The sequence below is a fragment of the Carassius carassius genome, chromosome 23 (genome assembly GCF_963082965.1).
Source record: "Carassius carassius chromosome 23, fCarCar2.1, whole genome shotgun sequence".
Lineage (NCBI taxonomy): Eukaryota > Metazoa > Chordata > Actinopteri > Cypriniformes > Cyprinidae > Carassius > Carassius carassius.
This window is the reverse complement of record NC_081777.1, coordinates 10,353,663-10,376,712: the sequence shown is the minus strand read 5'-3', so window position 1 is coordinate 10,376,712 and position 23,050 is coordinate 10,353,663. Positions and strand designations below refer to the sequence as shown.

At 39.7% G+C, this 23,050-nt stretch overlaps 1 protein-coding gene across 1 annotated transcript in view; it reads right to left on the bottom strand.

Moving 5' to 3' along the window:
• Positions 1-460: 460 nt before the first annotated feature.
• syt9a (synaptotagmin IXa) overlaps positions 461-23,050 on the bottom strand; it is a 43,665-nt gene continuing 21,075 nt past the window's right edge. Inside the window, exons 2-7 of the mRNA XM_059506197.1 lie at positions 12,490-12,958; positions 11,239-11,791; positions 5,931-6,051; positions 5,317-5,488; positions 4,036-4,165; positions 461-1,135 (exon numbers count right to left, since the gene is read on the bottom strand). Coding sequence (XP_059362180.1) covers positions 1,067-1,135; positions 4,036-4,165; positions 5,317-5,488; positions 5,931-6,051; positions 11,239-11,791; positions 12,490-12,958 — 1,514 coding nt within the window. The 3' untranslated portion in view covers positions 461-1,066. The remainder of the gene's footprint in view (positions 1,136-4,035; positions 4,166-5,316; positions 5,489-5,930; positions 6,052-11,238; positions 11,792-12,489; positions 12,959-23,050) is intronic.

Genomic DNA, 23,050 nt, shown 5'->3' with positions numbered 1-23,050 from the left:
CTCAGAGTTTGTAAAATCATAGTAAATTTGTGTCATATGACTGCCTCTGTATGATTTTCGGATAAACTCAATTCTGACATGTGCGAGGGCTCACGAATTTCCGACCTTCAGAATCATACCATGTACAGCCACCTTAACCACGACCTCGCCACTAACGGTGACTTTGAGACATCACAAAACCCGGAAAACACCGCTGTAATCCAAATGCGCCGTTCATTGTAGTTCTTGAAAAGGGATTAAAAAAAAAAAAAACTAAATATCTCCCTTTGGAGTGGCTTTGAGATTTGTAACTTTGTACACATTTATTTATTTATTTATTTTTTATGCCCAAACAAACACACTACACAGACTAAAATTCAAAAAGTTAAACACTAAACTAAATCTAAAGATGATCAAATGGATCACACCCCTATACTGCATAGTGATTTCAGTAATTGAGAAACACTTCATTTAAACCAGATTAGTTTTGTAAGAAATAGATGTTTAATAACATGAGAAATAACATTTTACTTGCAAAGTCTGTAAACAATTCACCACCATGATGCTTTATGACAAAATCCACAGAGCATTTCAAACAAGAAACAGAGAACATCTTGAACTTCACCACACCAAAACACACTCATGCGCTGTGGGAGGGTATAAATTAAAAAGGGGAAATTTACATTCTATCCTCAAGAGCACTGAGTGACACAGGACACTCCATTTACAACACATACTGAGACTGATTTAGAAAACATTTACTTGAAATTGAAACTTTGAGAACAACATAAAAATATTATTTTCCACTTTTTTTCCACAAAATGTTCTTTTCCAATTCACCATGAGTTGCACAAAATAACCATACAGAATGTGACCACTCAACATGCAGCTGAAACAATCAAGTATTCCCATGCAGTGGAAGGGCTTCCAGGTGCACAGGTAGAAGAAAATGGCACGCTATTCCCTCTGTTGTCAGGAACTGCCAACTGGAGCTCTATGATCTTGGGCTTCTGGATCCCAGGACAGAACATCTTGTGCATGAATTCTCTTCTATTGTTGCTCTAAAGATGAGACCTTGGACCTCAGGCTATGGTGAAGGGGGGGCCTTCAAGGAATTACAGGAACCTCCCTGACTTCCCCCTCCAGTACTGTGATACTGCAGAGAGTGCAGGAAAACAAAGAACTATTCATCTTAGTTCACTCAAAACTCCATTACCCATGCTTTAATTGCTTTGCCATTATTGCATTGGACATTTACATTAAATTCACAGTTCACAGGTCAAGCAATTAAATAAATAAATACACAGGTATTTACAAATCATCCTAGCATTTAATTTATTAAATGTATGTGTGTGTGTGTGTGTGTGTGTGTGTGTGTGTGTGTGTGTGTGTGTGTGTGTGTATATAATATTAAAAATCAAATAATCATTTTAAAATTGAATTATGCTCAACTATTTGAAATTTTAAGTAATTGTCCTAAAACAGGTATTTTTATGTATTTATGTTGTGGTGAAAATTTAATTAATTAATTTATTTATTTATTTTGGGTTGGAGGGTAGAGTTAAAAATAGGTTGACCTTTAAATAGACAAAACTAAACAAAACAGGATCACACAGTACTCTTCACCTCAGCCTTCAAAACCATCTGCTGTTATAGAAAATGATTTGTTCTTGCTCCCTGAAGTGCCACAAATGACAGAGCTATATATACAGTGGATGTTTTCTTTAAATAAATTCTCTAGATAGTGAGTTTACAGGGAATTTCAGAGAAAATCTGACCTTTTTTAAGGTCAGTAATGTTTCAGTGTGCTTGATTCTTTAGTTTTCCCCATGTGAATCTGAATTCCTCCTCAAAAGAGCAGAATAACGGAGTGTCATAATGTGAGAAGGTTTTTTTTTTTTTCTGTATGACTACTGTGACCTTGACGGGAATTGTTCCTTAACAATAGATCCGATTGCTTCAAATGACCAGAGCATCCTAGCTTTTGAGTGAGTTTGTGTGTGTGTGTGTTGCGTCTCTATTTCATTTGTTTTTTCTAAATATATAAAATAAATGAATAAATAAAATTGTAGTCAAATTGCAAACCTATAAATAAATAAGAAATCTATTTTAATTCATCCTAACAGGAGTAGAAGGGCAGTTTTTTTAGTGTTTTAAGCATATTTCTTGAAATAATTGTATTCTGAAGCACAGTATAAAGTAATTTAATGAGATATATATATATATATATATATATATATATATATATATATATATATAATATATACATATTAAAAAAGCATAATAATTATAATAATAATAATAATAATAATAATAATAATAATAATATAAAAATTAGAGAACACTTGAAGATACCCAACTTAATGCTGTTGATCTGGCTCTAATTTCCTGGGCCTCTTATACAGTTACATGGTAGGGTGAATGCAAATGTTTATCTGAACCTCCTTCAACAACATTCAGTTACTTCCCTGCAAGCAGTTATCTCCCAGTCAGCATGCAATTTACATGCAAGACAGTCCCCCTGTCACAATGCAAACAGGTAAAGCAGTTCCTTGAAGCTAAAAATACTGAAATAATGAAATGGCCAAGCCTATTTACTTTTATTATTATTATTATTTTTATTTTATTTTTTCTGACAGTTTTAACCCTCCAAATTTTAGTTAGAATCTTATTTTGTGCTTCAGTGGTTACTGTTCTCCAATTTTGATCACTGTGTTCAATAAAGGTTTTTCTTTAAATGCCTTGGATATTTTGTCAAACGTTAATAGAATAGTGGTATATCTACAGATAATATAATGAAGATATTTCAGGAAAAAAAAAAAAAATAATGTATTTATAGATTGTTCTCAAATTTTGATATCCACTCTATGTTTTCTGCATAAAAATAACTGAAGTATTGTTCTAATGAGAGGCGTCATGTCCATTCAAAGTAAGAGGGCATGTGCCCCCTCAGATTTCTGAGCCAAGTGGATTTTGAATGCGGCTTCCAAAAGACAAAAAATAGTATACTAATATTTTTTGATATTTGATACAATCAGTGTGATTAGATCATTCAGTGGGGCACAGTATTAGCTGCTAAATTTGAATCTGCGCTTGCTGGCTGGCGGTGAGCCGACAGACACGTTTGTACAGCACTGCATTATAACCAATCACACGATTATGTTGTGTGTATTAATGGAATGGCTTGTCAGAGACGGTCAGATGAGTCATCGCTGAAATTTGTAATGTACAATATTATTATTAAATTAACAAAATTAACAAATTCAACACTGATAATAAATAAGCATATTAGAATGATTTCTGAAGGATCATGTGACACTGAAGACTGAAGTAATGATGCTGAAAATTCAGCTTTGCTTTATGGGAATAAATTGTATTTTAAAGTAGCCTATATTAAAATAAGAGCCACTGTGCAGGTTTCTCTTTGTGAGGTTTGGTTAGCAGTGAATGAAATGCAGCTTTACACACAACTGCCAGTCTGCATGGAGAGGATCTTGAGACTCCAGTAGTTTCAAACACCTGTCTGCTGCTCAGCAGTGGCTTTTTTACAGATACAGTTCATTTGTTTGACAGAAACTTTCCTTAATAAATCTTAATCTGACCAAGATCTCTCCAAAAATCTTTTGCCAGTTCGAGAATCTCTATTTGCTTTTTGCAAAATATTGTTTGTTTTGATGTCTTTTGCAAGACATTGCATTGTTTCATACTTTTCATCTTCAGAAAGATCTTTCTTCCTCACTATATTTCATGAGAACTTGCTTGATAATGTGGGAAAACCTCTTTAAGTAGGGTTTCCATTTACCTAAGAAGACCTGGCAATCTATTGACTTAACCTGTCTGAGATTGATACCAATTACCTGAAATGATGTGAAAAACAACACAAACAAAAATCTGCCTCTTGTACCAAAATCCTATTGACATGTCACTTGCATAATAATTTGGAACACGGAGTATTTGAGTTTGTTTTATGCCTGATGTATTAGGCCTGCTGCCCATTAGCAAATACTAAATTTGACCTGAATTAACCTTTGAATGAGAAAGTCCATGCAGTCTTACCTCGATGAGAGGGTGCCAGTGTGCGATGGGTTTGCGTGGATATGTCAACATTTCATTCCAATGTTCTCTGCCCAAACCTTCAGCATCATTACCTACTCGGCACACGCCAATGACCTCATTGTGACCAACACTGTGTAAAGACACAGAAAAATACTGTTTACTTCATAAGACTACTTTTTGTCAATATTATAGTTTTTGCAGAACTGCATTAAGAATCTCCACAGCCCCTTCTATAAGGCTTGCATATGTTATCTCTTCATTAAGACCATTTAATCAGAAGTGTGTGTGTACTTTTGTGTGTATAATTTGAATTAATAATAATATTATTAAACTTTTTAAATTAATAATATATATATATGTACTTTTTTTTTTTTGACTCATCTCTCAGTTTACAAACAAAAAGCATGTTCACAATAATTAACATACAATGAAGTATTGACTTAAAGTCCAAAAGCATAAAGTACATTTTAGGATGTGTTTGCTTTGCCTTGTCCATGTCCATTTTTAGCATCCCAGTATTAAACAACCAAAACAATGCTACACTTACAGATAAACAAAAGAATACAAACAGAATTAAAGGCAGCAAAAGCTATAATGATAAAAGTGAAAGTGACATGACATACAGCCACGTATGGTGGCCCATACTCAGAATTCATGCTCTGTGTTTAACCCATCCAAAGTGGACACACACACACCATGAACAGCCATTTATGCTGCAGCACCTGGGGCTTCAGTGCCTTGCTCAAGGGCACCTCAGTCGTGGTATTGAAGGTGCAGAAAGCACTGTACATTCACTACCCCAACCTACAATTCCTGCCAGCCCGAGACTCAAACTCAGTCCAACACTCTGTTAGGCCACAACTTCCCAACAGTAACAGCATCCACACCAGCTATGGTGTGTAATAAGACTCCATATGCATAATTGTCAGTTAAATATAATTATAATAATAAAAATAAATAAAATAAAAAATAAATAATAATAAAATAAAATAAAAATAATGTCATGTCATGTCCCATAGACTTACATTGTAAGTGCCTTCTGTAAATGTGATCTATGTTTGAGATATTTTTTGAAGGATGAGTCAAAATTCATGTCTGTGTAATCAACAGCATTTTGCAGAGCTTAACTTGTTTTGAAACTGGAACCTTGCTTAAAAGTCAGAAAGAAAGCACAAAAGAAAAATAAGAAATAGCAATGCAATCATCTAACTTCAGTTGATACTCTTATAGCATGTGTCTATAATGGGCAGAAAAGACAGACGATATTTGTGAAACTCTCACCGGTCATAGTCCATAACAGCTATGAGAAGGCTGATTTGGTCAATGTTCTCTGGAGGGACGTCAAACACTATGGCCTCATTGTACACTGGGTTTAATGTGTTCCTCTTGGTGGAGGTTTTTCTTTTTTTCAGTCTCCGTCCATCACACATCAGAGAAACTTTCACATAAGGATCTAGGAAATTAGTCCAAGTGGATAGCAAAAATAATAATGTTATCATAGAATATTAGATCTAACGCCATGACCTTTTCTCTGCGGTTCCTTTTGAACACAAATCCAAGGAAAGATACACATACACTTAAAAGTTATTTTTAATGTCTGGAAATACAGTCAAAGCTACAACTCTGATCATGTTATATTACTATAAAAGGGAATCAGTTATTAAATGTATGTATGCATGAATGCAAATGTAAGATTTTTTTTCACAATTTTTCAAGTATTGCACTGTGTGGTGGTTAAATATTTACTTATTTTCCTCACAAGCTTAAATCTTTATCTATAAGCCTCTTACGTATCATTCCATAAGATGCAAATCCCCTAAAGCTATTCTTTTAAAGACAGAGAGAGAGAGCAATATATATATAAGTACATCTGAAAAATCTGAATCTGCTCATACCTGAAGCTCCAGTGATATCCATGGCCTTCAGATTCCGTGCTTTGATCATGGTGATGGTCAGTCGTCCAGCAGTAGGTAGGTAGCACAGAGAAAACATCAGATCACCCAGATCCACATTGTCCTGGAAACAGAAACAATATTTATTTATTCCAGTTTGCTATTCTACTTGTACAGTAAACACCTCCATTCATATTAATGACTGTTTGATTCAGTTATTTGTTCATGCGTTTGTTCGTGTATTCATACTTTCATTGAAAATTGAGCAAAACATGGTAAATATAGATGACATGGAGTTCACAGAGGAACAACTTGCCACCTTCTTATGAAGTTGTTCATAGCAATTTGCATCATATTAGAACGACACTAACGTCAGCAGCATTTAAAAGTAACAGCCGTGTTATCACTTTCCCTCAAAATAACTCAGCTGAGAATGTGAGATGAGCTTTTCTAACACCTATTCATTTGAACTTCATTATGATGGCCTTCCAGTCTACTGAAAAAGGAGGATCTAACTGATGAGATTCATCTACACCTGACGATCAGCTACTGCAATATGAACTTCATGGATATGGTAAAGAATGACAGAACCCAGAAATGGAAAATAAAATATGTTATGGTGATTCAAAACTGACTCATATACAGAAGGACAGTTTGTTACTAAGCAAAAATATTTTATATTAAAAGATATATATTTTGTGTTAGTATTTTTGCTGTGGTGATTTATTGTTGATGTTCAAAATAGTTTCATTTTTGTGTGCCATTTAGGAGCAATAACAGACCACAGTGTAATAGACCACTTGTGAGAAATAATAAATAAAATAAAAATCCCACAATCAAACAATGTCTCAGCAGTTTGCATGTGCCGTTATAGAGCAAACAAGCAGAAAACAGAAAATGTGTGCAGACTATGCAATCAGAATTGCAATCAGGAGTGCAGGTTTTTTAATACAAAACACATACGTAACACACTTTGCTTATAAAGTTTGCTTTCTATAACAGGTTACTTGCTACTAAGTGCCTCTATGGAAGTCTGTTTCAAACCGATTTTTCCTCAAAAGCCCTAACTGTAGCAGTCTCTTTTAACTCTTGATTTTAAAACAAAGAGTATCTAAAGATGAGACTAGCATTTGTCCATATTCTTTTTTTATTATGTCTAAATAGTCACCATACAGGGAAGTCAGCATACATGGTGCAAAAAAAATAAAATATAAATAAATAAATAACAAGGTGTTGTTCTTGATGGCAGTGAGATATTATGAGTTTATATCTGACACTCCAATGTATGCCTGAGGCTCATGGTGAAAATAACCAGGGGTTGTGCTGGTTGTGACAGTAAAAAGTCATTCTAGTAATGTGATATCTGTGATCTAGTTTCATAGAGGATCTGAAAAGCTAGTGGTCCTGCCATTTAGAAAGGGTAAATAAATTTCAAAGGCAACTGCTGCTCTTTTATATTTCATAGATATATTGCCTGATTTACTAAAGTTGTTAACAGGTATGGTTTAATGCAATAAGATCTAAATTTTTTATGTATAATGAAAACAAACTGGAAGTGTTAATAGAAGATCCATCTGGATGAATTAAACTTATATGCAAAGTATCTCAGTATTATGTATTGTATTGTACTGAGTAAATGTGTAAAAAGTAAAAGTCAGTAAAACTACTAGTAAATGAGAGTCATGTTATTACAGTTGGGCCAGATTTACAAATCAGGGTAAACTAGCGTGAAAAAGGAATTCCATAAAAGTAGTGGGAGTGGAAAGCTCTGCTGGTGAGCTAGTGACAGTGAGTAAATAATAAGTTAGAGGAAATCATGGCCTAGTGGTTAGAGACTTTGACTCCTAACCCTAGGGTTGTGGGTTCAAGTCTTAGGCCGGCAATAGCATGACTGAGGGGTTCCCTTGAGCAAGGCACTGAACCCCCAACTGCTCCCTAGGTGCTGCAACATAAATGGCTGCCCGCTGCTCCGGGTTTGTGGTTTGTGTATGTGCACTTTGGATGGGTTAAAAGCAGAGCACAAATTCTGAGTATGGGTCACCATACTTGGCTGTATGTCACATCACTTTATAAACAGACACACCCAGATCATTTTTATAAAGACCAACATAATCTACCAAGAACAAAGCAAATTAGCATAAGGTTGCCTCATTTATAAAACATACATATGCACAGATTTGATCTTAGAGTTTGTTTATGCTTAGAGTCACACCAGTGTTCAGATGAATACAGTCTTTGACTTGGAAATAGGATTTGTACATTGACTGGTGCTATATTATATGTTAATTACATGAATTATTTGGCCTTTACAAGGCACATATCTGAAACCGTTCAACCATTCACAATCTCAAGATCATTTGCGATTTTTACATAAATTTCACTTTCTTTTTTTTCATAGATTTTGCATCTGAAAAGGGAATCTCCGACAACTGCATACACACACAAACACAAGTTTAGCCACAAAATAACTTTTCAGAAAAAAATAAAATAAAATAAACTGTTGCAAGCTGTCATTAAATCTGGCCCTGGCAAAATTATCTTTCTTTCTTTCTTTCTTTCTTTCTTTCTTTCTTTCTTTCTTCGAGAGAGAGAGAGAGAGAGAGAGAGAGAGAGAAAGAGAACAATTGACTCCTCAACATTGTTAAACCAGATGTTGTTTTTCTACAAAATATTTGTGCAAAAGCTGTGTATGAAAACTAAAGGGATCAAACTGAATCATAAGTATACTTATGATTATAATGTACCTAAACTGTGTTATTTCTTATCAACTGATTTTCCATAACATGTCATAAAATAATTTCTGGTCATAACAACATTTAATGTACAAGCATTTATGTATTTGGTAAGTAGTCAAATAACAGGCTGGATAAAGTTCAGCCAGCCAACCATCAGTTTTGCAAAATAAACACCTATATGATGATACCAAACCTCTGTCTATTTTGTGATAGTGACTGACTAACCATTTATATTCACAGTTTAATCATAATTTATATTTCAACTGAATAAGAAACTGTAATAATTCACTTCTGTTTAGTGGGCACTGAGCTATCTATACTGTACTCTTTTTCTCTAGCACTCTGAACTTTGTATTGGTGACTGTTATGATAGATCTGGGAAGATATGTCTCATTAGTTTGAGTTGAGCCTTAAATGAGCTCTAGTAATTTAATTAAAAGAGCATGGTTTGAACATCAAAACACGTTGTATGCTGTTCATTTCAGAAAGTCACCAGTGGTTTTATTTAGAAATGCCCCTCAGAGTCAGTTCATTGCTTATGTCCCTTAAAAACTGCTCTGTTTACTAGACTCCAGATTGGTATTGCTGAGACGTCTGACAAAACCAGCCTGATCTCACGATCAAAAAGTACATATTTAGACGTAAATTAAAACTGTCCAATACGTATGTGCCTTTACGTATTTAGTGTCATTTACGTATTATCTGGACGTAATTACAGGTTCGATACGTATCGAAATTTACGTAAAAACAACCTCAAATATGTACAGATAGAACGTTTTCTCTGACCAGTCAGTTATCCATAGAAATTTGCTCATTAAGCTGCTTTTCAATGCGTATCGGATTCATTTTTTTAATATTTATATATATTTTCCCTTTTTATAATTTTTTTTTGATAAATGTAAGATTCCTATACCTCACCCGAACCTAAACCTACCCATTTTATACAGAATGTTAAAAGAATAAAACATAATAAAACACAATTTTAGTTAAAATATAACATTAAAACGTTATTTTGAGCCACTAACGTTAATCTTACACCTACCCCTAAATCTACCCATAACCATTTCTTAAAACTACATAACGTTACTGTTATAAATAAACAAATAACAGACAAACAAACATAATGTTAATCATTTATTTTTTGCGAAAAAATATCATAAGTGGTACTAAAAGTAGTTCAAATGATAATGAGTTCCAGTCGCAGTCCTCTCTGGAGGTAATAGTTTTTATAGGGTACAGAGCGGAATTTAATTTATTAATACGTGAAATTATGAATCTGTCTTCTCTCCGTGAAGGCGCAATGGCGCAGGGCACAGTAGCAGTACTGATTTCAAATGTCTATCAACGAAACACGACATGTCGCAATCTGTGACGAATTATGTGAGAACCAATGAAAGTTCGATATTAGTGCCGTAAACCATGTCGTAACGTTCCTGTGGCGCACTGGCGCTATTTTCAAATTCGAATCATGACGAGCGCGGGCTTTGACTGCGACGGACGCTGTTGCTGAGAATGAAGATGAAGATCGATTGATATGGATATGTTCCTTGCAAACATCTGGATTCTAAAGATATGGAGTACAGCAAACAAATAAAATGGATGTGATTTGTAATTTTATGCTGCGCTTTTGTGTATCTATGGTTTGCAGCATGCACAGAAATGTTATTTCCTATTAAGTAGATGAGTAAACTGCTTTCAATAAATTCAATAAAAACATTTATTGATATGACAATTAAATACAACAGATTTAAATCATTAAAGCCACGATTTTAATATTAATACATGGGAATTCATATAAATTCACACTTTACGTTAGATTATTTACGTTTTTTTAGCTGCTAACACGTAAGTATTTGTACATTTTAGTGCTATAAATACGTCTAAGTTGTACGTTTTTATGTGCATGAAAGTAAAATGCGTGAAGTAAATGTACGTGTGGTAGAACCACATTTAACGTAAAAATACACACGTATTCTCATGAGATCACTTTGGCAAAACGGAGTGGGTTTGGATGAATCAGGGTTTGGCCTAAAATTGTGGATTCTTTCTGAAGCTGAATTCATTTTACACTTGTAGAAATTAAAAAGCTGACTGTTTTACCAGAACTTGTGAAATGAGTTGTCCAGTTATGGTTATGGTATATATATATATATATATATATATATATATAAAAGCAAAATTATTTAAATTATATCCAACTTTATTAAACTTTACTTACCCTCATGTTGTTCCAAACCTTTTTCTCTCCATAGAACATATGAACTATGAACTATTACGAGCTACGAATGACATAACTATTTATTTAGGTTTTTTTTTCTTTCTTTTTTTCTAATATTTACTTCTTTTTAATAAACAAATATTTCAATGGCTTATATAAATGGTCTAATAAGTAAAGTGCATTTGAATCATCAGATTTTTTTCTGGAATATATTTTACATTGCTGAGTGTTCAGAAAGATTAATGATACACATTTCAGCTTCAAAATATTCTCAGTGAATTGTGACAGTGTGTTTAAAATAACAGCCACAATTTCGAAGATTTTATCAAACAACAGAATCATGAAAAAATATACTCACCGAAGACACATACTGGATATCCCTGCAGAGTTTCGTCTCCCTGGGAAAGTCCACTAGATCCAGAAAATTGTCAACCACCACCTGCCCAATAATATCGTGGCGTGAAAAACGATCAAAATCATAGACGCTGAAGTGCAGCTTCCTTGTGGGCAGGTCCGCATACGCCACAGGGAAGAGGAAGACCTCGTCAAACACAGGGTTTAAAGTCTTACGATGCACCTTGGTCTGGTGCTTGGTTTTGCGGTCTGGGAGAAGGTAGATTTTTACATATGGGTCAGAAGTTCCGGAAAAGTCCTTGGCAGGGAGGTCTTGAGCTCGGTGGATCTTGACAATGAGCTGTTCCAGGTCACAGTCATATTTAAGAATAAAGTGGAGGCGTCCACAGCTGCCCACATGACTGCTTCGGTTGTCCTCACCATCTAGGGATCGTTGTTTGTAGAGTTCTGGTTTTAGCTCACCCAGACTCATGCCAGTCAGAGAGTCCTGCCTCTGAAACTGGGTTACTGTGAAGTCAGGGTTCGACTGGTTCATCTGACGCCGAATTGAACTTTGCCTGTTGACATATCGTAGCAGTTAAATACAATAATACCGGATATGACAGGCTTTTGGTACATCATCATAAAAAATCTATATCAATAGTCAGTCTGACAAATAAAGATGCAAACTACTGGCATTTTTTTGAGAACTATGTGTTGATTTTTTGCTGATTTTGTCAAAGATGTTTTGAACGAAAATTGCTAAATTAGATATAAATAAACAAAATAATACGCTGAAAGATCAGAAACCAGAATTGAAATAGTTTTTATAATAAGTGTCATTTTACCAAAGTAAAAGAGATTATCCCTTTAACTGCCTCTTTAATTCGTTTACAAGATGGCAAAAGCTATATTATAAAATGCAAACATGGTTAGGAACTAGTAACAATTTTGTAATATATATATAAATTGACAGATTATTCTTCTTTTAAGTAACAACTTTAGGCTGTTTAGAAAGAATGAAGATATTCCTTATCCAGGGAATTTCTTGACATTTTATGCTGCAATTTTGAAATGTGTAGGAAAAGACTGCAAGCCTATGGTCTTAAAATTGTCCAACTTTAAAATGAAAACTGTGTTTTTATAAGGTCAGTGTCATCTACTGTAGAGACATTTAGTGATAATCTCTCATTGGACACCAAATTGACCAGTCCTATTTTTGAGACACTGACATTTCACTAGAATCCATTAAAGTAATTATAGAAAGTTAACTTACCTGACAAAGGTCGAGGAGGGATCTGTGATTTGTCTTTGCATGCGTGTGTTGCCGTGGACACCATTCTCTTGAGTCTTAGACTCAACCTCCAGCGGAATATCAGGTAAAGTGTGGCTTATTTTGAGGGCTGCCTCAGGCACTGGCACTACAGGAGGAGATCCCGGAACTGGCGGAGAAACCGGAGTGGGCAGCACCGTAGTCTCTTTTACCACTGAACTTCTAGCATTATTCCGGCGGTCGAGGGTAGCATCCACCTTGGTATAGATGGTCTGGGGTTGAAGGGGTGGAGGAGGAGGATGAGGAGGATGAGGAGGATGAGGAGGGTCTGGATGTCCCTCCTTTGTGCCTGGAGAGAGGCCTCGCTCGCGCCATGGAATCCAGCACAATTTCCATGAAACGAAGAGAGAGACACCAAACAGGGCCAAGCCACAAGCGGTCACCACCAATGACAGCAGGCTAATGGATATATCTAAGAAGAAAGGATTGAGTGCATACAAGCAGATAGTGAGACTAAAATGTAGGCTACATAAATTCATTTCACATGAAAATCTCTGGACCACAACATACGGTATCCTTAAACTGCTGGTGGGAGCACAAGCTATCCAGGTCCAAATAGGACTATTTTAATCAGTTCTGTACACATTGTTCAGACTGAATGAAAATTTGGCATATTTCGCTGCAGTGTCTAAGTGACAAATTGCATCAAAAATGTAACAATGCCTTAGAAGTAATCAATATATAAAACATATTATGTTTGGAGTGTTTCAGTATTTTATCAAATAAAACTGTAAATAATATCACACAGCATGTTCACACTCTTGGTGTTGCATTTCAGACTACTTATATTATTCCTTGAACATCCAGCACATAGGTTCAGGCTCATAGATATCAAAGATAACCTACTCAAGATACATGTTCATTGGAAAAGAGGCTTTAAAATCAAAGGCAGTTTGAAAAGCAGATCTTAGGAGCAACACTGCATTCACAAAAAAAAAAAACAAAAAAAAAAAAAAAAGATATTATTACTATTATTATTTAAAATATTTTTCATGAATCAATGTATTAATTATTATATTATCATATACAAAGGTCAACAGCATTAAACATTACAATGATAGAAACTACAAATATTATACAAAACATTTCATCACAAGAAAAGGTAAATTCACTCTATTCATAATTGCCCCATTAACAATTTACCCAGAAAATGCAGGGATGTCAATCAGCCCAAATGTATTTTTTCTAGCCTCATACCCAAGTCCTTTGTGGTTTTATTTTCCACCCCACTCTAATAAGAGTAGAGATCACAATGCCATGACACGATCCCCAAAAAATATATGCCCATCTATTGACAATAGACAACAGAAGTATTACAAAGCATGAAACAATATAGATATCTTTTGTCATAAGACAAACTGCACACTAAAGAATAGGGCAAAAAAAATCCCCTTTTATCACCCTTAAGAATAAATATATGCTGTAAATACATGGAAGCTACCTTTTAAAAGATATTCCTTCTCAAAAGTTAAAGCAGCATTTCAACAAGAATCACTCAAAGGTTTGACAAGAATCAAACAGCCATAAAGTGTACGAAGATACCATACTCACTATACATACATATACTGTATGTACTCCAGAAAATAAGTTAATCCTAATGTCAGCTCATTAGGTGCCTAAAAGACACCTGTCCACACAATCTGTATCTTCTATTTGGAAATGGAAAAAATACAAAATAACCATCATTCGGTCTTGTTCTGGAGCTCCGTGCAAGATCTCATCTGATGGGGTAAGGATGATCATGAGAAAGATGAGGGATCAGCCCAGAACATCCCGGTTACTTAACTGTAACTTTGTTCCCTGAGAAAGCGGAACGAGATGCTGCGCTGCTCAGCGCATTGGGCAATGTCTTAATCATGACCAGCTGTGAATAATGTGTGTAACACGTCGATAGAATTGACCCGGTGGTGATTAGCCTCGGTTGATGACGTCATCGGAGCACGCGCCCGCAACCCGGGGCTATAAAAAGATACGCCACAGGTGCATCAATCAGGCTATTTTGTCTGAAGAGCAGTCCTGTGACATATTCAGTACGGCAAAGCAGCGCAGCATCTCGTTCTCAAGGAAACAAGGTTACAGTTAAGTAACCGGGACGTTCCCTTTCGAAAGCTTCAGTTGATGCTGCGCTGCTCAGCGCATTGGGAACGAGAATACCCATGCCGCCGTACTTGAAAAATGTCTGGACCCCTAAGGTTGTGCAGGTGTGCTATCAAACCACAAGAAGGCCTCAGACATTAGCTTGTGATGTTGACTCAAGGACATGAGAGCCCAGAGTAGCATGGACATCCAAACTATAAAATCTTCTGAATGTGTGCGGGGAGGACCAACCTGCCGCATCACAAACCTGTTGTAAGGGGCCACCCATTGCTAAAGCACTAGAGGAACCGACCCCACTTGTGGAGTGAGCTCTAAGACCTATAGGCGAAGCTTGAGCGCGCGCCTCATAAGCCAAAGCAATAGCATCCCTGACCCAGTGAGACATAGTCTGCCTGGTGGCAGCCGCTCCCCTGTTACCACCACCATAACAGACGAACAGCTGCTCTGACTTACACCACTGGCAAGTGCGGTGGACGTAAGCCCGAAGAGCACGGACTGGACACTATAAGTCTGTAAGATTTCTCCTGCTCCGGCGTTGTGAATGGCGGAGGGCAGAAGGCTGCTAGAATGACCGGATGTACAGCCGAAAACGGAACCTTCGGCAGGTAATCAGGATGAGGATTCAAAATCACTTTTACCCTACCTGGGGCAAAGTCTAAGCATGATGGTGAGACAGACAGAGCCTGCATATCCCCAATTCTCTTCAAAGAAGTTATTGCCATGAGAAAAACCATTTTCAAAGTCAGAAGTTTATCAGACGCTGACTCTAAAGGTTCAAAGGGGGTTTCAACCAGACCCTCGAGAACTATAGCTAAGTCCCAAGAAGGCATCCTGGTTTTTAGTGCAGGCCTCAGTCGTCTGGCCCCTCGAAGGAAGCGAGAGAGCAGAGGGTGTCTCCCGAGTGGCATCCCATCAATCAAGGCGTGGCAAGCCGAAATAGTGGCCACATAAACCTAAAGAGTAGCAGGACATGTGCCTGTTGACAATTTCTCTTGCATGAAGTCCAGAACTGAAGCAATGTGGCAGTTGACTGGATCAACATTGTGTACCACACACCATTTGTCAAAGACACCCCATTTACCAGCATAAGTCTGTCTGGTGGAGGGAGCCCTAGCACTAAGAATGGTATCCATAACCTCCGGCGACAGCCCTGTGTTCCTCAGTTGGTACTCCCCAGGGGCCAAACGTGAAGATTCCACAGGTCGGGCCTGGGATGGAATATCGTGCCCCCTGCCTGAGACAGAAGGTCCCTCCTCTCCGGAATCGCCCATAGCGAGCCATTGAGGAGAGATATTATCTCCGAGAACCATACTCTGTTCGGCCAACGTGGCGCTATCAGCAAGAGGCAAGACCTTTGTTGGCGAACTCTGGCTAGGACTCCCGGGAGCAGAGAGACTGGAGGAAACGCATACAGGCGCATTTTGGGCCATGAATGCGCCATCGCATCCAGACCCAGGGGGGCTGGTTGACTCAGAGAGAAGTAGAGGGGACATTGTGCTGTCTGATGGGAGGCGAAGAGGTCCACCTCTGCTTCGTAAAACTTTCTCCAAATTTGTTTCACTACCTCCGGGTGAAGTTTCCATTCCCCTGTCGGTAGTGCCTGTCTGGACAGTAAATCTGCTCCCACATTCAAATGTCCTGGAATGTAAACTGCCCTGAGTGACAGGAGCCTGTCCTGGGCCCAAAGAAAAATCTGCCTCACTATCTTGTTGAGATTGCGTGAGCGCAGACCCCCCTGGTGATTTATGTAAGAGACTGTTGCTGTGTTGTCCACCCGTACTGGGACATGACAGCCCTTTAAGTGATGGAGGAAGTATTTCAGAGCCAGAAATATGGCCATCAGCTCAAGGCAATTGATGTGCCAATCGAGCTGATAACACTCCCATTCCCCTTGAGCTGGGTGGCCATCCAAGACTGCTCCCCAGCCCATCAGGGAGGCATCTGTCGTTAACAATCTGCGACGACACGGTGCCCCTAGAGTGGGACCCAAGGCAAGGAACCGGGGTCTGATCCACAGAGATAGTGTACAGTACGAAGCCCGCGGCGCGTCACTTTTATTCACCCATGAGGATTGGCTCTTGGATGAAATCCTCTGGCTTTTTAGCCACAACTGAAACGGTCTCATGTGCAACAGCCCGAAAGGAATCACCGTGGATGCTGAAGACATGAAACCTAACATCTTTTGATACTGACGAACAGTGTGATCCTGGCCTAGCCTGACATTGCTCATGGTCTGCCGAATGGTCTCGATCCGAGCGGGAGACAGTTGTGCCCACATCATGATCGAATCCCAAACGATCCCGACATAAGTCATTCTCTGGGATGGACAGAGAACACTTTTCTCGGTGTTGAGTCTCAACCCCAAAGAAACTAGATGAGCTAACACGATGTCTCTGTGTTGTAGCGCCATCTCCTGTGATTGTGCTAGTATTAGCCAGTCGTCGATGTAATTCAAAATGCGAATGCCCTGGAGTCGTAATGGAGCCAGTGCTGCATCCATGCATTTTGTGTACGTGCGGGGTGATAAGGCTAGGCCAAATGGAAGAACCCGTAATTGGTATGCTTTGCCCTCAAAAGCGAACCTCAGGAATTTCCTGTGTTGTGGCAAAATTTCTATATGAAAATATGCGTCCTTCAGATCGATCGTTATGAACCAATCGCGATGCCGAATTTGTGACACGACCGTCTTGACGGTTATCATCTTGAACTTGAGCGCATTGACTGTATGGTTCAAGCCTCGAAGATCTAAGATTGGACGCAGTCCCCCACCCTTTTTGGGAACCAGGAAGTATCTGCTGTAATAGCCTGACTCTCTCCTTGGAAGAGGAACATGTTCTATGGCCTCTTTGCCCAGAAGAGTTTGTAGCTCCTGAGACAGTACCTGCATCAGCTCTGGCTTCACAGAAGTGGAGACCACGCTGTTGAAACGTGGTGGATGACGAATAAATTGGATCCTGTATCCTATCCGTACTGTGCTCAGCACCCATGCAGAAATGCCCAAGAAAGTTTCCACGCTGCCAGACTCTCTGAGAGTGGTACCAATTTTAATACTTCTTTTTGAGAGGATGTTAGATGTTCCATGTCCTGAATGAGGGCAGGAAACACTGGAACATCTAATACCTTGCTGGAAACTGCCTCCCCCTGAATCACACAAAGTGGCGGGGATGGAGGAGTTTTGTGAGGGTAATGGGCCGGGGCAAAAAGCTCTCGAGCGCGCACCATCCCGTGAGGGACTACCCCCACCAGCAAGGGCGCCAGAGTGTCAGGACTTCCTCTTCTTATCAAGGACAGTCCTGATGTCTGGCCTGGGAGGTTGTTGAGCACGGCGAACCCGTCCCCAATCCCTACGATGGGGAGCACGGTTCGCCACACTCTGCTTCTTAACCTCCCTGGCTTTTGAAGGACCGGGGCGAGGCCGGGTGGCTGACGGCCCCTCCCTTTGAGTGCGGTGAGGAAGGAACTGAAGGAACACTTCTTCATTTTTCTTCACCTCCTTAAACCTGTTGACAACCGTATTAACCGAGTCGCCAAACAGGCCCGATGGAGAAATAGGAGAGTCTAAAAGGAACAAACGTTCCCTCTCCTTAATGCCCGTCAGATTAAGCCACAGGATGCCTCTCCGTGCTGACTAAAGCTGACATCGAAGCTGAAGCTCAGCGAACGCTCCCTCGTCGATTGTACCGCCCACACTCAAGTCCTTCAACAGGTCAGCCTGGTATGCCTGTAACACTGCCATAGTGTGCAGTGCAGCACCAGCTTGACCTGCAGCTTGGTAAGCCTTACCCACTAGCGATGACGTTATTTTACAAGGCTTAGTGGGGAGTAGGTTTCGTAACCGAGGATGCAGACTCGGGCGAGAGATAGCTCGCAAGCGTCTCTTCAACCCGCGGCATCTCCGAATACCCCCGCGACTTTGCATCCATGCAAAATGACGCGGGAAGTATACGGTTTGCTCCATGACTTTGATAGCTCATCATGGAGGTCCTCGAAAAAGGGGAGAGACTGATGTTGTGGTCTCTCTCTCCTACCACCCAACAGAAACCTATCCTCTAGCTTACTACGTTTGGGGGTCTCTTTTTCGCGTGGCCAGTCAAGCTGCAATCTGTCCACCGCGCGAGTAACCACCTCGAGCAGTTCCTCGACCGATTTCCTCTCGCAAACAGGAACGCTCAGAGGCGGGCTGCTCATGGCCTGAAGACCCAAGAGATATATCATCCTCCTCGTGAACCGAAGAAGCACCAGAGCGTGCTTTAAAACCACGAGAAAGGATGCGTGGATCTGGTGACACCATAAGCAAAAGGGACGAGCCCGTCGCTCGTTCGTCGCGCAAATCAGCACGAGAGCCCTCCGATGAAAAGGTGGGTGCAGTCTGAAAATAGTCCAGACGAACACGAAGCATCTTCACTGAGAGCAGTTCACAATGCTCGCACTCGCCTGTCTCTAAAGCCAGAACTGCGTGCTCTTCCCCCAAACAAACAAAACAGTAAACATGTGTATCCAGCTCATACATAGGACGAGAGCATGGAGGAGCACAACACTTACCATTTCGTTGACTCATCTTACAAAGATCTGTAGCCAACGAGAAGAATCTTCCTGACGCACACATGCACATAATGATCTGAAGACAAAAGACCTGATTGATTCACCTGTGGCGTATCTTTTTATAGCCCCAGGTTGCGGGCGCACTCTCCGATGACGTCATCAACCAAGGCTATATCACCACCGGGTCAATTCTATCGACGTGTTACACACATTATTCACAGCTGGTCACGATTAAGACGTTTCCCAATGCGCTGAGCAGCGCAGCATCGACTGAAGCTTTCGAAAAGGGAACTACACGAGAAGAGCATGTCAATGATCTTAAGGCAGTTGGCACCACAGTCAGTAAGGAAACCACTGGTAACACACTACGCCGCAATGGACTGAAATCCTGAAGCACCTGCAAGGTCCCCCTGCTCAAGAAGGCACATGTACAAGCCCATTTAAAGTTTGCCAATGAACATCTAAATTATTTGACTGTTGACACCACCATGTTCTGGAGTCTCTGTGTGTTTAATTGTGAAAGCACAACTACTTTATTATATCCGCTTTGTCATTCCTATTGCTGATCCATGCTGGTCGCTGAGGAAATACATTAACTTCGCACTGTGGATCGCGAGATTGGCTTTCACATTGGATGAAGTGGAGTCCAGTCCGGGGTTGTCACATGTGGTTGTAGCAAGCCCCCAACCGCTCCTTCGTTGAATCCACCAGCTGTTCCTAACTCTAGCCCCTGGCTGTCCCCACTCTGCTCACTCAGGCCCACCGCCTGTTCCTCACTCGTTGCAAGGACAGTTCGGTGCTTCTGACTCACAGTCTGTAAATACGTTTTTTATATTTAAAGAATTTGTCACTGATGATTTAAACGTGAGATTTGAGCAGTGAAGAGTAGCGCTTGTCATTTTTCCGATCACAAATGCATGTTTTTATGTTTACGTGGCGCAATACGCAACGTAATGCCTAAAAAGACAGAAAAAGTCATTATAATCAAAAATTTTGTCCCCATTGAATGCAACAAATGCCATGTTTTTGTAGTGGGTTTAATTGTTTTTGTCCTGTTGTACTATTGAGGCATTCGGCCAATCACAATGCACTGGACAGCTGGCCAATCAGGGTACACCTTGCTTTTTTCAGACGGATAAAAAAACACGTTTCATAAAAACGACACATTTCATAAGACGGGGCCTAGAGGAGAAACAATAATATACAGTATGTAAAATAGTGTTTTTTGAGCCTTAAACCGCATGAACACGATTCATTATACCAAATACAAAAATATATATATATATATATATTTTTAGCAACATCATACAACCCCTTAAAGATCTGGTAATAATTATTATTATTATTATTATTATTATTATTATTATTATTATTATTATTTTGTGTGTGTATGTATATCATATCACTTAATTTTTTGCTATACTCAAAAAGTTTGCACTTCTCAGTTTGTTTTGGCAGTTCTAGGTTATGAGAATACCAGAACATGAAATGCTTCCAGTCCAGACAAGCACAGTGGTCCTTTGTTACTTCCTTTGTTATTTCCTTGGTGTATGGTTAAATAGATGTGAGGCAGCTTCACAAACTGTTAATTACAGAGCTATTACAATGATGTCATTGCTGTTGGTTACTTTTTGAATGCTGAAAATTCTGTCAGTGTAAGTTAATAAGTGACTTTGATCTAGTGCAAGTCTGCAAGTGCAAACATGCCTTTTGGGACAGCCAAAGAATAGTGTGATCGCACCTTTACTTGCCCACTTCTGCTGTGAATCTCATTGCTCTGAGAGACCGCTCTGGTGGGGAGACAGGTCCTCCACATCATGTTAAATTTACACCAGTGACATACAGTTATAGACTTTAAAGGGTCTCTTGCTTCTTGATCCACACATATTGGTAGGTTGGAGCATGTGGTACATGAGGATCCTGGGAAATATGATAATGGGTTCCGAATGTTGGAGATAATGGGGCACCGACCATGTGTCTGCATGATTACTATTAAAAAGATGACTGGTGATTCCAGCATTTAAATCTTACATATTACGTGATATGAGTATTTAACAGGATAGTTCACCCAATTTTTTTTTTTATTTGCTGTTCATTTATCCACCCCATCCAACACAGTGTCAGTTCACGTGTGAGTTTTCCCCAGTGCATATGTCATTATGGAACAGGAAGCTTGCACACCAGGGGTCGGTTGCACCAGCCGGACGTACTAGTTGTAAGACTACAGTTTGTCTAGGCTGGACGTAAAATTCGCTTTTCATTGTGATATGTTTTGAGACTAAATCTTATGCCAATTAAAAGTTAAGTGTAAAGTGAAAAGTCATGATCTGTATGGACATTATTAATTTTTAGGATCCATGTCTGTGAATGAATTATTGCAGATGTTAACTGTAATGTGTGTGGTCTTTTTGGTAGGATAAACGATATATAGCAATCATCAAGATCAGTGTAGGCTGCTGATAATAATTCACCTGACACAAGATATATTTCTATAATTAATAATTAGTATTAGTTGTAGTCATTGCAGCATGAATGGCAACTTAGCTATCACTGGGGTGTAATGTGTCAGTATGGACATGCATCATCTACAATGGGCCTGGTTGTGCGATGGTTTTAATTGGTACAACGTGTACATTTTTAGTGTAAAGCTGGGATGTAGCTAAGCCCAGCTAGTGTATAGGGCTTACACCCATTGGGTTTTTTTTTTTTTTTTTTTTTTTGTAAAAACTCTCAAGACCATTTGCCTGAGGATCAATGTAACAATGTGGTAATTAATGTATATTGATAATTTCACTTCTTAATACCTCAATATATCTTCAGGAGTCACTGTATAATTGCATGTTGCCTATATATGCATTTTTGTCTCGCAAAGTGATGATACCCAAGCAGTCTTTCAGGGAGCCTGGCTCACACATTGTTGCTGCTGCTGCTGCTGGTCTATGCTGGCCGAGAGTTCGCGGAATCGGCGTGAGCGGCGTTACCTCTGGCCGTTGCCGAGCCAAGCTGAGCCAAGTGGATCGCTGAATCGACGTAGGTGTCGTTATACCTCCTGTTGCTGCTGGGCTGCTGGAATCGGCGTGAGCGGCGTTACCTCTGGCCGTTGCCGAGCTAAGCTGAGCCAAGTGGATCGCTGAATCGACGTAGGTGTCGTTATACCTCCTGTTGCTGCTGGTCTATGCTGGCCGAGAGTTCGCGGAATCGGCGTGAGTGGCGTTACCTCTGGCCGTTGCCGAGCCAAGCTGAGCCAAGTGGATCGCTGAATCGACGTAGGTGTCGTTATACCTCCTGTTGCTGCTGGGCTATGCTGGCCTAGAGATCGCTGATTCGGCGTGATTTGTGTTACCTCCTGCCGTTGCTGAGGTAAGCCGGGTTGGAGGATCGCTGAACAGGCCTGAGTGGTGTTACCGGGCTGAGGGATCGTTTGACTGGCCGAATCGTTATCTCTCCTCGTTGTTGAGGTAAGCCGGCTCAGGGGATCGCTTGTCAAGCACGGCTGTTGCTAAGCTAGGCCCCTCGAAGGAAGCGAGAGAGCAGAGGGTGTCTCCCGAGTGGCATCCCATCAATCAAGGCGTGGCAAGCCAAAATAGTGGCCACATAAACCTAAAGAGTAGCAGGACATGTGCCTGTTGACAATTTCTCTTGCATGAAGTCCAGAACTGAAGCAATGTGGCAGTTGACTGGATCAACATTGTGTACCACACACCATTTGTCAAAGACACCCCATTTACCAGCATAAGTCTGTCTGGTGGAGGGAGCCCTAGCACTAAGAATGGTATCCATAACCTCCGGCGACAGCCCTGTGTTCCTCAGTTGGTACTCCCCAGGGGCCAAACGTGAAGATTCCACAGGTCGGGCCTGGGATGGA